Source organism: Osmerus eperlanus, chromosome 11, assembly GCF_963692335.1.
Source record: "Osmerus eperlanus chromosome 11, fOsmEpe2.1, whole genome shotgun sequence".
NCBI classification, from domain to species: Eukaryota; Metazoa; Chordata; class Actinopteri; order Osmeriformes; family Osmeridae; genus Osmerus; species Osmerus eperlanus.
The window spans coordinates 7,018,165-7,030,702 of record NC_085028.1 but is presented as its reverse complement, the minus strand read 5'-3'; the positions used below and the strand labels follow the sequence as shown (position 1 = coordinate 7,030,702).

General features: G+C 44.3%; 1 protein-coding gene across 2 annotated transcripts; it reads right to left on the bottom strand.

The window, feature by feature from the left end:
• Positions 1-2,024: 2,024 nt before the first annotated feature.
• scn3b (sodium channel, voltage-gated, type III, beta) lies at positions 2,025-11,289 on the bottom strand. 2 transcript variants are annotated; one of them, XM_062473195.1, is made up of 7 exons: positions 11,025-11,289; positions 10,571-10,660; positions 8,834-8,997; positions 8,343-8,568; positions 5,771-5,909; positions 3,569-3,659; positions 2,025-2,923 (listed from the first exon to the last, which is right to left on the bottom strand). In XM_062473195.1, exons 2-7 carry the CDS (start codon positions 10,617-10,619, stop codon positions 2,909-2,911), a joined length of 684 nt encoding a protein of 227 aa, XP_062329179.1. In that variant the 5' UTR covers positions 10,620-10,660; positions 11,025-11,289; the 3' UTR covers positions 2,025-2,908. The 2 variants fall into 2 exon arrangements, with proteins under 2 accessions (XP_062329179.1, XP_062329180.1); XM_062473196.1 differs by lacking the exon at positions 3,569-3,659.
• Positions 11,290-12,538: the final 1,249 nt, after the last annotated feature.

Genomic DNA, 12,538 nt, shown 5'->3' with positions numbered 1-12,538 from the left:
TGGATTTGAGCTGCTAGCAGGCTGGGAGTGTTGATAATCATGCCTCTGCTGCGGCAGCTGGGGGTGTGGAGACTGTGTGTGTGTGTTTGTGTGTTTGTGCGTGAATGTGGGGGGTATATGAGTGTGGGCTATTTGTGTGTGGAGTGCGCGTGTACATGCGTGTATGTGGGCAGAATGTGTGTGTGTGTGTGTGTAGGGGGGGTGTTTGCGCGTGCATGTGTCAGTGTATCCATACATGTGCGTGTGGGCGTGTCTTTTTGTGTGGGAGCAAATTGTGTGATGGAGACGTCGTCTGTAATCAGAGCTGCAGCTCCGGCGCCCTGCTGTAATTGCTTCAGTATTTCAGTAAAGACGTCGTCCTCATTTGAGATTTGTCTGCTCTGGGGGCTGTCAGGCTGTAGTGGAACAGACTATATTGAGCAGATCTGTTTATTACAGAGACAGCATCATGGATTACAGGAGCAATCAGCTCTGGATGCTGGAGGCGCCTAGTACAGTATTGGAAGGGTGGCTAAACAGAACGATCTGTAGCACCTGAAGAGCCTAGAGGAAAGAAAGGTTCCAGACAGAACCCTTCTTAGCTCAGTCCACTTAGAACCCTAAATGTAAACGTACAACGGACCTACAACCTTTTCATCTGTAGTGAAACTGAGTTGTACCACTGAACGCTCTATCTGATATAAAAGGCAGAACCTTTTTTGCTGTGGGGAGCTGTTTCTATTGCTACATTGAATGTTTTATTGCATTTTGAGGAAAACAAATACCTCCCTGAAGGGTCCTGGGTCCTCTACTCTCCCCAAGTCTGCTTGACGGCAGAGGAGTTTGTGTAGTCTGACGTAGCTAGCAAAGGAATGCCTACTCTGTGGTTTGAGGAGGCAGAGCAGAATCTGATTATGTGGTTTGAGGTAGCTCAGTAAGGTCTGACTGTTTAGTGTGAAGGAGCAGAACAGTGTGAAAGTATAGTTTGAGGTAGTTAAGCAAGGTCTAAATGTGTGGTTGGAGGGAGCAGAGCAGAGTCTAATTCCGTGGTTTGTGGCCAATAAGAAATACCTAACTGTGAGGTTTGAGGGAGCAGAGCAGTGTAACCTTGTAGTTTGAGGTAGCTAAGCAAGTTCTGACTTTGTAGTTTGAGGTGGCTAAACATGGTCTGACTGTAGTTTGAAGAACCTTGCGCGCCACACATCATGCAGAACACAACAAACCCAGACGATTTGCTCATCCGCTTAGAGCTTGCATGGGTTGCTATAGCGACAGTGGCTAAATCTGTCACGGCCGTGGAACGCTGTGCTCTGGGTTTTTTCCAGGAAGTAGCCAGGTGCCCCCCCCCCCCCCCCCACACCTACAGACTGGTGCCATAGATCAGCTCTGGTCTTCCAGTAGCTAGAGTCAGGTGGCTGAGCGGTTAGGGAATTGGGCTAGTAATCCGAAGGTTGCTGGTTCGATTCCCGGCTGTGCCGAATGACCTTGTGTCCTTGGGCAAGGCACTTCACCCTACTTGCCTCAGGGAGAATGTCCCTGTACTTACTGTAAGTCGCTCTGGATAAGAGCGCCTGCTAAATGACTTCATGGAAATGTACTAAATGTAACTAGCCAGGCCCTTATCATGTTAAAGCAGTCCTGAAAATGTGTCAGATCTACATTGAAAATGCAACAGCCCATTAACGGTCCAACTAAGGATGGAAGGCTAGTACTTCTAACCACTTATCCTCCTATTGAAAATGTTAAAAGTCTTTGTCTGTCAGAGTCAAAGTCAGACATGGAAGAATGCTTTCCATCCCTCTGTATTGACTGCTTTCTCTGTAGTTGAAGTGTCTCTGAGTGACAGGGCGCCCAATGTTTTGTGTTTTTAAGAGAACAGTGTAATTGCACTGTTGTTTGAGAGCTGGAGAGTGCAGTGTTGATTGTGGGGCAGAAATAGAAAACAGACAAAAGACAGAACCTCAGATAGAGGATGGTTGGTAGGAGAGAGAGAAAGAGAGAAAGAGAGAAAGAAAGAGAAATGAAGCTCTTACTGCAAATTGAATGAATAGTTTTAATAACAGCACAATGGAGAGAGCTTACTGTGTTCCACAGCTGCATGCATCAGGAAGCACACAGAGACCCTCTGAGACATATTGCACACAAGCTTATACATTTAATGTCACTAGAGTACTAGAAACACAGTTAGCCTTTACAGCAATATGACTGGATTTGCAGACAATAGCAAAAACAAGCCCTCATGTCTGAATATTATATTATGAAAAAAGCAAAAGCAAATATGAAAAGGCAGTTTTGTTATTATGGAGCGTGCTGACGAGAGGAGACTTATTGGTGGATAAATTCGAAATTTAAACCTTGGGACACATTTGTAATGGGGATACTTCTTAGATTTCTTATACAGTGTGTGTCTAGTATTGTCTTGGAATAACTTCATTGTGTAATACCTTGTGGGTGTAAAAACATTTTCTCTCAGTACAAATGTGAGGAATATTCCACCCATATAAATTGTATGCAAATCCATTTTCTGTAAAAACTCAAACAAGTCAAACAAAACATTTGACCTCAAAAGCTCATTGTATCAAAAGTGTAAAGATAAACAAACCAAAAAGCAAAAACATAAAATCATGTCCCACATATTGATAAAAAAGAAAGAAAAAGAAAACTTATCCATTATTCATTATTTGAACAAAAGTATTTTTTGAAATTGTCTTTAGCTTTCTTGGGATGATGGTGAAGCAAGTGAAAGTTCTGGAGAGTAAATGAGCACTTGAGATTTTGGCTGGAACACCCCCCATCACTCAACCAATCACAGGAGAGATTTGGCAGACTTCCTGGTTGCCTTCATGGCTGATGGGAGTTCTAAGTGACATCACAAAATGTTCCGTCCCCTGGCCCTTATTGTTCCGTCAAGTGATAGCGAAAGATCCGTCTAATTGGTCAGAACCTGGAACAGAGAATAAAAGCACAGTTTATTTTTCTCTTCAATTGCTGTTCAATCCCTGATCTCAATAACACAATTGACAAAGAGGTTAAAATAAGGGAGTTATGTGAAGTGGAAACTTCCAGAAGTCACTCGAGGCAGCGTCTGTTGTTGTGCCTTTGAACACGGCATGAAACATTAAAACTCTGAGCTGTCAGCATTCATTCATTCCTAACTTTCCACAGCTCCCATCTCAGTGATAGCTGAGAAAAACTGCAATCACATTTAATCTGTTAGACTGTTGAAATGAATGATGCCAAAGTTTGGGGGGGGGGGGGGTCAATCCACACCCCTCTTTTTGGAGGACATCTTAGTTCTGACATTGATTTAAAAAAGTACTGGGGAAGAGAACAACAGTTCCGATAAAGTATCGAAATGTTGAACGAATGTTGAATGGCAGCTGACAGAGTGGAGAAGGCACGCAGATGAGGGGGGGGGGGGAGGGGGAGCCGGCACAAGGATTGTTCGGAACGACAGCGTGAAAATGGACTATGAACAGAGGAGTGCGGAGGATGAGGCGAGTCGAGGAACACAGGTTGATTTGAGAGGAAGGGGGTGTTCCGGATCAGTTCAGATCACAGACCAGGGGGGAGGGGGCATTATAAATACCGTGTCATGTCTGTAACAGTCAAGACTGCTACTGGGTCGCGGGGGTGGTAGGCTGTCTCTCTGCTCAGAGGGGAGGGCTAAGTAGTTAGTCCTGTAGACAGCACGGGGGGGGGGGGGGGGCACAGAAACGCAGGCATGTCTAAGACCCTGAGGACGCTCTTCTCATCACCAGGGTGCCTCCATTCGAATGTAGTCACACCACAACAACACATTTTATAATCATAACAATGTGGAAAATCTAATGTTAAACAGGAGCCTGATTCTGATATGAGAATTATATGAGCTAAATTCTACTCTATAGAATATGTGAGAAAACACTGTCATCACATGGCTGGCATGTCATGACTGGTCATGACATGTCCTCTGTTGTTTCTCTAAGACAGGAATGTCTGTAATACCCAAGGTATGTCAGCTGTGAATAGCTGTCCCCTACTTACATGAGGTGTGTGATATATGACCCTTTAACAAACCCAAAGCTTTGGAACCTTCTAGAACAATGCATTAGCTGTGTATAAGTGTGTGAGAATGTGTGTGTGTGTGTGTGTGTGCGTGCAAAATAGGTGTTGTGAGAGTGTGAATGTGTGTGTAGAGTACTGTAAGCGTGTGTGTGCAAGTGTGAATGTGTGTGTGTAGAGTAGGAGTGTGTGAGAGTGTGGGTGTGTGTGTGTGTGTGTGTGTATGTGTGTTTGTGTGTGTGTAAAGTATGTGTGTGAGAGTGTGTGAATGTGTGTGTGGAGGTGTGTGTGTGAGAGGGTGTGTGCATAGGGAAATTTGTGTCTGTGTGTGTGAGAGAGAGAGAGAGCGTGTGTGCGTGGGGAAAAGTGTATCTCTGTGTGTGTGTGTGAGAGAGAGAGATAGAGAAAGAGAGAGAGAGAGGGGGGGGGGGAGAGGGGGGAGATAACCCAGCACAGTAGCATTACTCAGGTGGTTCCGATCCATTAAACTCTCAGTCAGTACAGAGGGAACGCTCCACTAGCTGTCCAAACTTAATGCAGCGTCTCTCAGACTGGAGATCAATACCCATTAGCTGGACACAGAGATCAGAGAGCACGGCATGTCTGTTTAAAACACATTTACCAACTAATCATCCAACGTCACCTCCAAGACGCATCCGTTTGATCAGATCTTTATGAAACCCCTTCTCTCCGTTTCCAGACGCCTATGGACAACCTACATCTCTAGCAGTCTGTTTGAACAAAGTTACTTCCCTCCCTGTGTGGATATTGATCTTAACACACGATCGCTTGTACATGCTGTGAACATTAGCCTCTTCTATTCAGTGTAGGGGAGACAATCTGTGACTGGAATACACGATACATACAGGTTGTATTATCACACAATAGATTTAGGACAGTGAATATAACACAATAGATATTACACAAAACATTTGATACAATCAGCATGACCACTGTTAAATCACCCCCGGCAATTCATCGTCAGCATATCGTTCTGATGAATTGTGCAACAACAGCATGTTGGAATTACAGGCTCCTTCCCAATGGGCCATTAATCATCATACTGTACACACCAGCTGGAGATAACCCATGTAATCACACTGGCTGGACAAGCTAGAAGGCTCAACAAACGCGATTGGATTTTAAACATGTTCCCTGCATAATTTCCCCGGTCACACACCACTCATGCGCGCGCACACACACTGTCTCACACACACACACACACACTCTCACACACACACTCTCACACACACACACACACACACACACACACACACACACACACACAGCATGTGGTTGCTGACAGGACAGGAATGTATATCCCTGTGTGTAGAGTGTGCATATAGTGTGTGAGTGTCCAATACACAGTGTGTGTTTCTACAGTGTGTATGTAGAGTGTGTGTGTGAGAGTCTAATACACAGGCTGTGTGGGTTCAGAGAGTGTGTCAGACAGAATGGCACACTTCAGAGGCCTGAGGGGAGTTTAAGACAAGGAGAAGGGACTTAGGGCCTGGAAAGTGTGTCCCTTTCACTTAATCACTCACTTGTTCTCTGTCTACGCACTATCTTTTACTTTTTCCCCTCACCGCCCTCTTTTTCGTCCTCTATCTCCCTCTCCCCTATCTTCCTCCCTTTCTCTCCCTCTCCCCTCTCTTCCTCCCTCTCTCTCCCTCTCCCTCTCTTCCTCCCTCTTCTCTCTCCCCCCCCTCTTCCTACCTCCCTCTCTCTCAGTGGTGTGTGTACTTACGCATTGTCCTGTGTCTGCTCGTCCGACCTGGAGATCTTCCTGTAGCAGTAGACCATCTCCACCAGCAGCCAGCAGGTGAGGAACACCAGCAGCACATACATCATGATCTCAGAGTACAGCGCTGCCTTGTCCTCCATGGCTGGGGAGGCCGGGGACACACACACACACAGGCACACACATACACACACACACCAGAACAGTCATTAAAACATTTCCCCAGATCTCATGCTATATGAGAGGTGAACAGCCCCTGTCTCAGTTATCACAGTTCAAGGTGAGACTCAGTCCGTTGGAGATGGAAAAGCATTTCTTGTGTTCACATGAGAGGAGTCTTTGGTCCATATCGGTCATTTTATGTGAGATCCGAAAGGAAAGTCAGAATGGGAGTATCACCCGTTTTTGTAAGATATCCAAAGAGCCAACCTGTTGTTAACAGTTTATTATGCGACACTCTTAAACTACCATTCGCAACGCTAATGGTGATATTGAAACCAATTTCCTCTCATGATGGGGGTGGTTTCCTGCATGCATTCACCATTCTCTACCAGGAGGGGCCCAGGATAAAGTGATTGTGCTGACTTTTGAAACCAAGGTTGTTAGTAAATTGCCAAAAAGTTGTCTACTGTACATTCTCAGTAAAACTCACATTCTCCTTTTTACTAGACACATCACATTTTGAATGAAGTAAAATAATTGATCCTGAAGTGTGTAATAACAATTTAGCTTACTTATACAGTCTGCATATTGTGCAAATAGCATATGAATCACACAGAGATTTTTTCTCTCTCAAAATAAGAGTCCTTCCTTCAAAAAAAGAGAGCTGATGAGCTGGTGCCAAACTCCAACAAGTCCAGTACAGCTATAGCACAGGCAGGCATGCAGCATAAGATTAACATACTTTGGCTTGTTCAAACGTCCACATCATTGAGACTCAAACCACGCATTTTCAAATGTACTAAATGCCACAGATTGGATCATAGTTTGTCAAAGTTCAAATGATTTAAATCTATTACGTGGAAACGTGACCCCTAATAAAAATCCCTTAATCTGATAACGTTCTGCAGTGAATTGCTAAATACCATTAATGTAAGGTGATTCCTTGAAAAGATTGACTAAGCTGCAGTTTAACCACAATCAGTCGCTCTGCTTGACTTGACTGGGAAAGGCACAGATGACATTAGCAACATTATAGCCATGTCCATTGTGATGCTAAGGGTTCTGTCTGCATATAGACAATGGATTTTTGCAGTTTGACACTAACATGGAATGAGTATAACATGTAATAAATAAAATATACAATATATATGTATATATTGTTATGTGGTATACAAGGGTATTGTGTGAATTAGAAAGGAAAGTCAGATAGTCATTTAGATGTATTCTTTCATTGACATAAACCAACCACTTGGATACAACCATCTATATGTGTGTGTCTCTGACGATCCACAGAGAAACACATAGAGATACTATAAAGCAAAAACATGGCCAAATACAAATATACATATTCGTATATTCGATTAAGGTGAGAGACTATTCATTCGACAAGACAAGCATTCAGCATGAAGACAGACCAAAGTCAGTACATTACCAGCTTAATAAACACAGTATAGTAGCTGGTCAGAATAAAGCCTTTTCCTGACAACTACTGCTCTCCACTGAGCAACAACAGCGAGGACAGAACAAAAACACAATTATTGGTGCAAAACACGTTACCACAGTGACAGCAGGGAAACTTAGGAGGGGGGTGGTAATTGTTAGTGATAGCAATTGCATACATTTTTTTAAAGAATGTCTTAAAATGTTTCTTTTTATTTAAAGCTGAAACGCCAAAGGCGCTAACCAAACAGGAAATGGGGAGTGGAATGGGGTGTGCGGGAGCTAGCTGCACTGCACATCGTGAACTGTATAGATAAGAATACACATCATACAGCAAATAGTTCAGCTTGTACTGAACCAGAAAGGACAAAGATAGGGAGAAAGGGAAGGGGAGAGAAAAGGGAGTGAGGGAAGGAGAGAGGGGACACCTTTACTTCCTCTTCTATTCCTCTCCCTTCTTCCCTCTTCTCTCCCTCCCTCCCTGCCTCCCTCACTCCCTCCTCTCTACCTCCCTCCTTTCCTAACTCCCCGACTGGGATGGTTGTGGCTCAGGGGGTAAGAGAGTGTCATTCACTCAAGCAAGGTTTGTGGTTCAATCCCTGACTCTTCCTGACCATGTATCAAAGTGTTCTTGACCAAGACACTGAACCCCAAGCTGCTTCTGATGGGCAGCCTAGCGCCTAGCTCCGTCACCATGAGAATGGGTAAATGAGAGGCATAATGTAAAGTGCTTTGGGTGTACAATTAAATGCGCTATATAAATGCAGTCCATTTACGATTCTCTCTCTTTCATTCCCTCACTCCCTCTTTTTGCCTCTCTCCTCAATAAATTTAGAGATTGAGGGTGGATGGATGAAGAGGGCAATTAATTAGAAAAATGGAGAGGGAAAATATTGAAGGGGGTTCGGATGGTGGGATGGAGAGAGAGACAGAGGGATGGCAGATGGGAAGTAGGGGGAGAAGGATGGATGCGTACCTTCTTCTCTGACGACCAGATGGATTACCTTGCTGTGATGGAACAAGGGCTTGTAGGAGTCAAACACAAACTGCCGGGAGACCACGCACTGGTACTTCCCCGTGTCGTTGAGTGTGACGTTCCTGATGCTGATGGAGACATCCTGGAGGTCCTTGCTGCCGTTCCAGAGCAGGCGGCCATGCCAGGGCCCCTCCACAGGCAGAGGACGTTCATTATACCGGTAGATCTGACAAACACACACACATATACCCATATGCACACACACACGCACACACAAATACACAGACGTGCACACATATGCACAAACATACACCCATATACACACACACACACACACACAGATATATATGCACATGCACAGATGCACACACAGGTGCACATGCATAAGCACAAATATACACCCATACACACATACACACATCATCAGTTAGACAGTCGAAACATGCATGGATAGATGCAGGTCTTGGATCATGTGACCAGGAGAAACCTACAGTGATCGGATTCTGTCCGGGAGGTTCGTAGGACCACTCCACTTCTGTCTTAGGGGTGATCTCCTCTCTCTTCATACAGGAGATACACATCAGCTTCATGGGGTTCCCCACAACAGCGTTTGTTTCGGACTCCAAATCCACACACACCAACTGGCTAGGGTGGACTGGGGGCAGAGAAAGAGACAGAGGCAAAGATGAAGACAGAGGTAGAGAAAAGGGCAGATAGAGATAGAGAAAGAGGCAAAGGTGGAGTTCAAAAGAGGTAGGGGCAGAAGTGAGTCAGAGTCAGACACAATAAAAGAGGCAGAGGCACAATTAGAGGCTGAGACCGGCCCTATCTCTCACCCACAAAAACATCTCCCTCCAGAGTACGCCACATTGCATCATCCAGACCATCATTGAGCGGTGACCTCATTCTACCCATGATCCTCTACTGCTCCTGCTGTACATCCTATCAAACAATCTGCTGACCCCCCATCCCCTCCCCTACCAGCACCACACCACAACCTCCCCCACCCTAATGGCGAGACCACAGCACTGCTATTCTCCAGCCCAGACGACCCCATGGCCCGCCAGACGCCACCGCTCTGAAAGATAACACACTGTTAAACTAAATCACACCGTGGGCTTAAACACAATTTCACAGGCCAGTGAGCGCCGAGGCCGCACACAGAGAACACACCATTATCCAGCCAAGTGCACTGGTAGTTAGATAATGGAGGGATGGACGAATAGTGGGAGTGGGTAAAGAGCAGGAGGGAGTGTAGGATTGAGAGATATATGAAGGGTGGGATGGAGGGACGGTGGGAGAGGATGGAATGTAGGACTGACAGATGTGGGACCGTGGGTGGGTGGGAGTGGAGGGAGTGGAGGAAGGATTGCAGGATTGAGAGGTGGATTGATGATGGGGGAGGGTGGGAGAGGATGGATTTAGTAAGAATGGATTGTGGGATTGAGAGACGGAGGGATGTAAAGATGTGGGGACCAGGGATGTGTGTCAGGGCTGTGTTGTCCTGCATGACTGTGGCAGGCCGAGCTGCTCTTACATAACCCACAGAGCTGCAGGGTAGACACTGTCAACATTGATCACATCTCCAGCCTTTCTGAGAGACCAGACAACCAGATGGAAATAAGAGTGAGAGAGGAATAGAGAGAGGCAAAAAACAGAGAGAGAGAGAGAGAGAGAGAGAGGGAGAGAGAGAGAGACAGAGAGAGAGAGAGAGAGAGGAAGACCGAAAGAGAGAGAAAGAGGTTCAGAAAGATAGACAGAGAGAAATAAAATCAAAAAGAGATAGAAAGACAGAGAGAGGAAGAGAGATAGACAGAGAGAGAGAGAGCTAGAGTGACACAGAAACACAGAAGGAAACGGGCCAACAGGAAGCTCCTAATGTTGCCTCTAGAAAAATCTATCCATTAGCTGTCTTCTCATGCTAGTTCTGACTGTTGGGTGGGCTTGGCCCCCTGTGCTTGAATGAGTTCACTGTTCTATTTTCAGGAACAGAGAAAGGAGAAGTGTGCAGTATCCTTTGTCTGGCAAACCCATTGATCTAAAGCATCGTAAAGGGGGGATTTGACCAGTGACTTCTTGATATGGGGTGGGGGTGGGTTTAGCTCAATGATACAACATTTGACTGCAGATCAAGAGGTTACATGAATCCCCCTGTATGTTGCTTTGGATAAAAACATCTGCTAAATGTTAAGGTTTAGGGTTAGGGCACAAACATCTAAAACACTTACCAACTACAACCAGAAGAATTAGAGAACGCACTACTGGTCCGGTTAGCATAGTGGACGTTTGCACGGATTGTTCTTGGGGGCAAACTCTGCCTGTCCACAATGAGAGAAAAATGAGATTTCGTGAGCTTTTGTGAGACCTCTATGTCTTCAGGACCATGGACAGCGACGCACTGAGTTAGGCCTTCTAAACTTGCCACTTATCCGAAGTGCTTAGTTTAACCTACTAAATACAAATATTTCGATTAATATAAACGACTTATATAAACGATTAATATAAACGACTTAATTTTGTTTTGATGATTCATTAAAACAGTTGTGAAGCTTTATGAAAAAATAGACTGTAAGAAATGTATTGATTGCAATTATACATGTAAATCTATATGTGAACTGTTGTCGACGATGTGCAATTTCTAAGATAGAGTAGGCTACTGAGAAATATAGAGCGGACACTCACTATCTTGAACTGTGAATCCGGAGCTTCTGCATCAAAAAGCCGTGAGAAACCTGTGGATTCCAGGCGGTGTGGCGACAACTTGTCTGTGCGTTGCGGGTATTGGAAGCGATTCAATAACTATTCTGTACGCCAACTTAAGGAAAATAATATTATAAAAACATAACAATCCTGATAACACCGATACAGATTATTGTAATCCTTTTCCAGATTCTTCCAAACAACAGGAACCGTCCGCAGATAATGTGTTTCTCCGCCGCTCTCCACTGCCTTTAAAAAGTAAAAATAAACAGCCACTTAACAATAGGAGTGTATTTCTCTTTGATGCGCATGCGTGTCACTCCCTGTTCTAGTATTGTCCGTCCCAGTCCTACATGGTCCTGCTGGAAAGTGAAATAAAGTTAACAGAATAATGCTGGTTGACGTCAGTTATCAATCAGACCGTTGCAAGAAAATAATTGGATACAACTGGTTTTCGTTTGAAATTCAGTTGATATAACCGGTAATATAATGAAAAAAATAACACAATAGGCTTGTGTACCAGTAGGCTATAACCAACAGTTTTATCTCTAGCACTAGTACACTGCTGTGTGGATAAAGAACAGGATAAAGAACAGGATAAAGAATTCCTCAGGAGAATGTAATGTGTTATATAAGCATGTTATACAGCTGTGTATGGAGGAGATGGAAGCTAACTCTTGAGCACATTTCATACCAGCCCAGTGAGCCATATCTAACCCTGCATGCTTCTCTCTCCCCTCCAGACATCTGACTACACAAACCCTGTGACAGATCAAAAGCCTCCCTTGTGCAGTCTTGAAATCCTGTGTGTGTGTCCACACGTGTGTATGTGGGTGCGTGTGTGTGTGTGTTTGTAATTCAACAACAACAACAACAGGCCACCTAGATGCATACTGTTGGTTTCCAAAATGTTTGTACTCAATTGAAATAAACATTTATTAATAATTGTTATTATTGTTATATTACTATTTATAGTATTATTATTATTATGAATCTAAATACATTCTGATGTCTTCTTCTAAACATACTGTACTGTATGCTTGCAGGACTGCACTGTACATTCACACAGTAGCCGATTCACAAGCACTGCAGGGCCTACTGTACAAGAAAAAGTCTTCAGCACATTAGCGTGCCCTATCGTAAGCGTGATTAATGGCCCAGTGTTTTGCAGGAAGAGGAGTTGACCTTTTAGAGAATGGTGTCTCTGACATTTGTCCCTGATCACCTGAAGCTGCTGGTGATGATGGGTGATGATGATCCTCGTCCATTCTGTCTGCTGCTCCCTCTGTCATCCCTGAGGGTCAGAGCCACAACAGGACAGAATAGAACAGAGAGTAATAGAATAGAACATGAGAGAATGTCATAGAATAGAACAAAATGTAATAGAACGTAAGAGAATGTCCTAGAATCAAACTAAATTGAACAGAACAGAAGTGCAGGAACAATTTAGAATAGTTTATAGACTAGACTGACAATTCAGAATTGATATACAATAA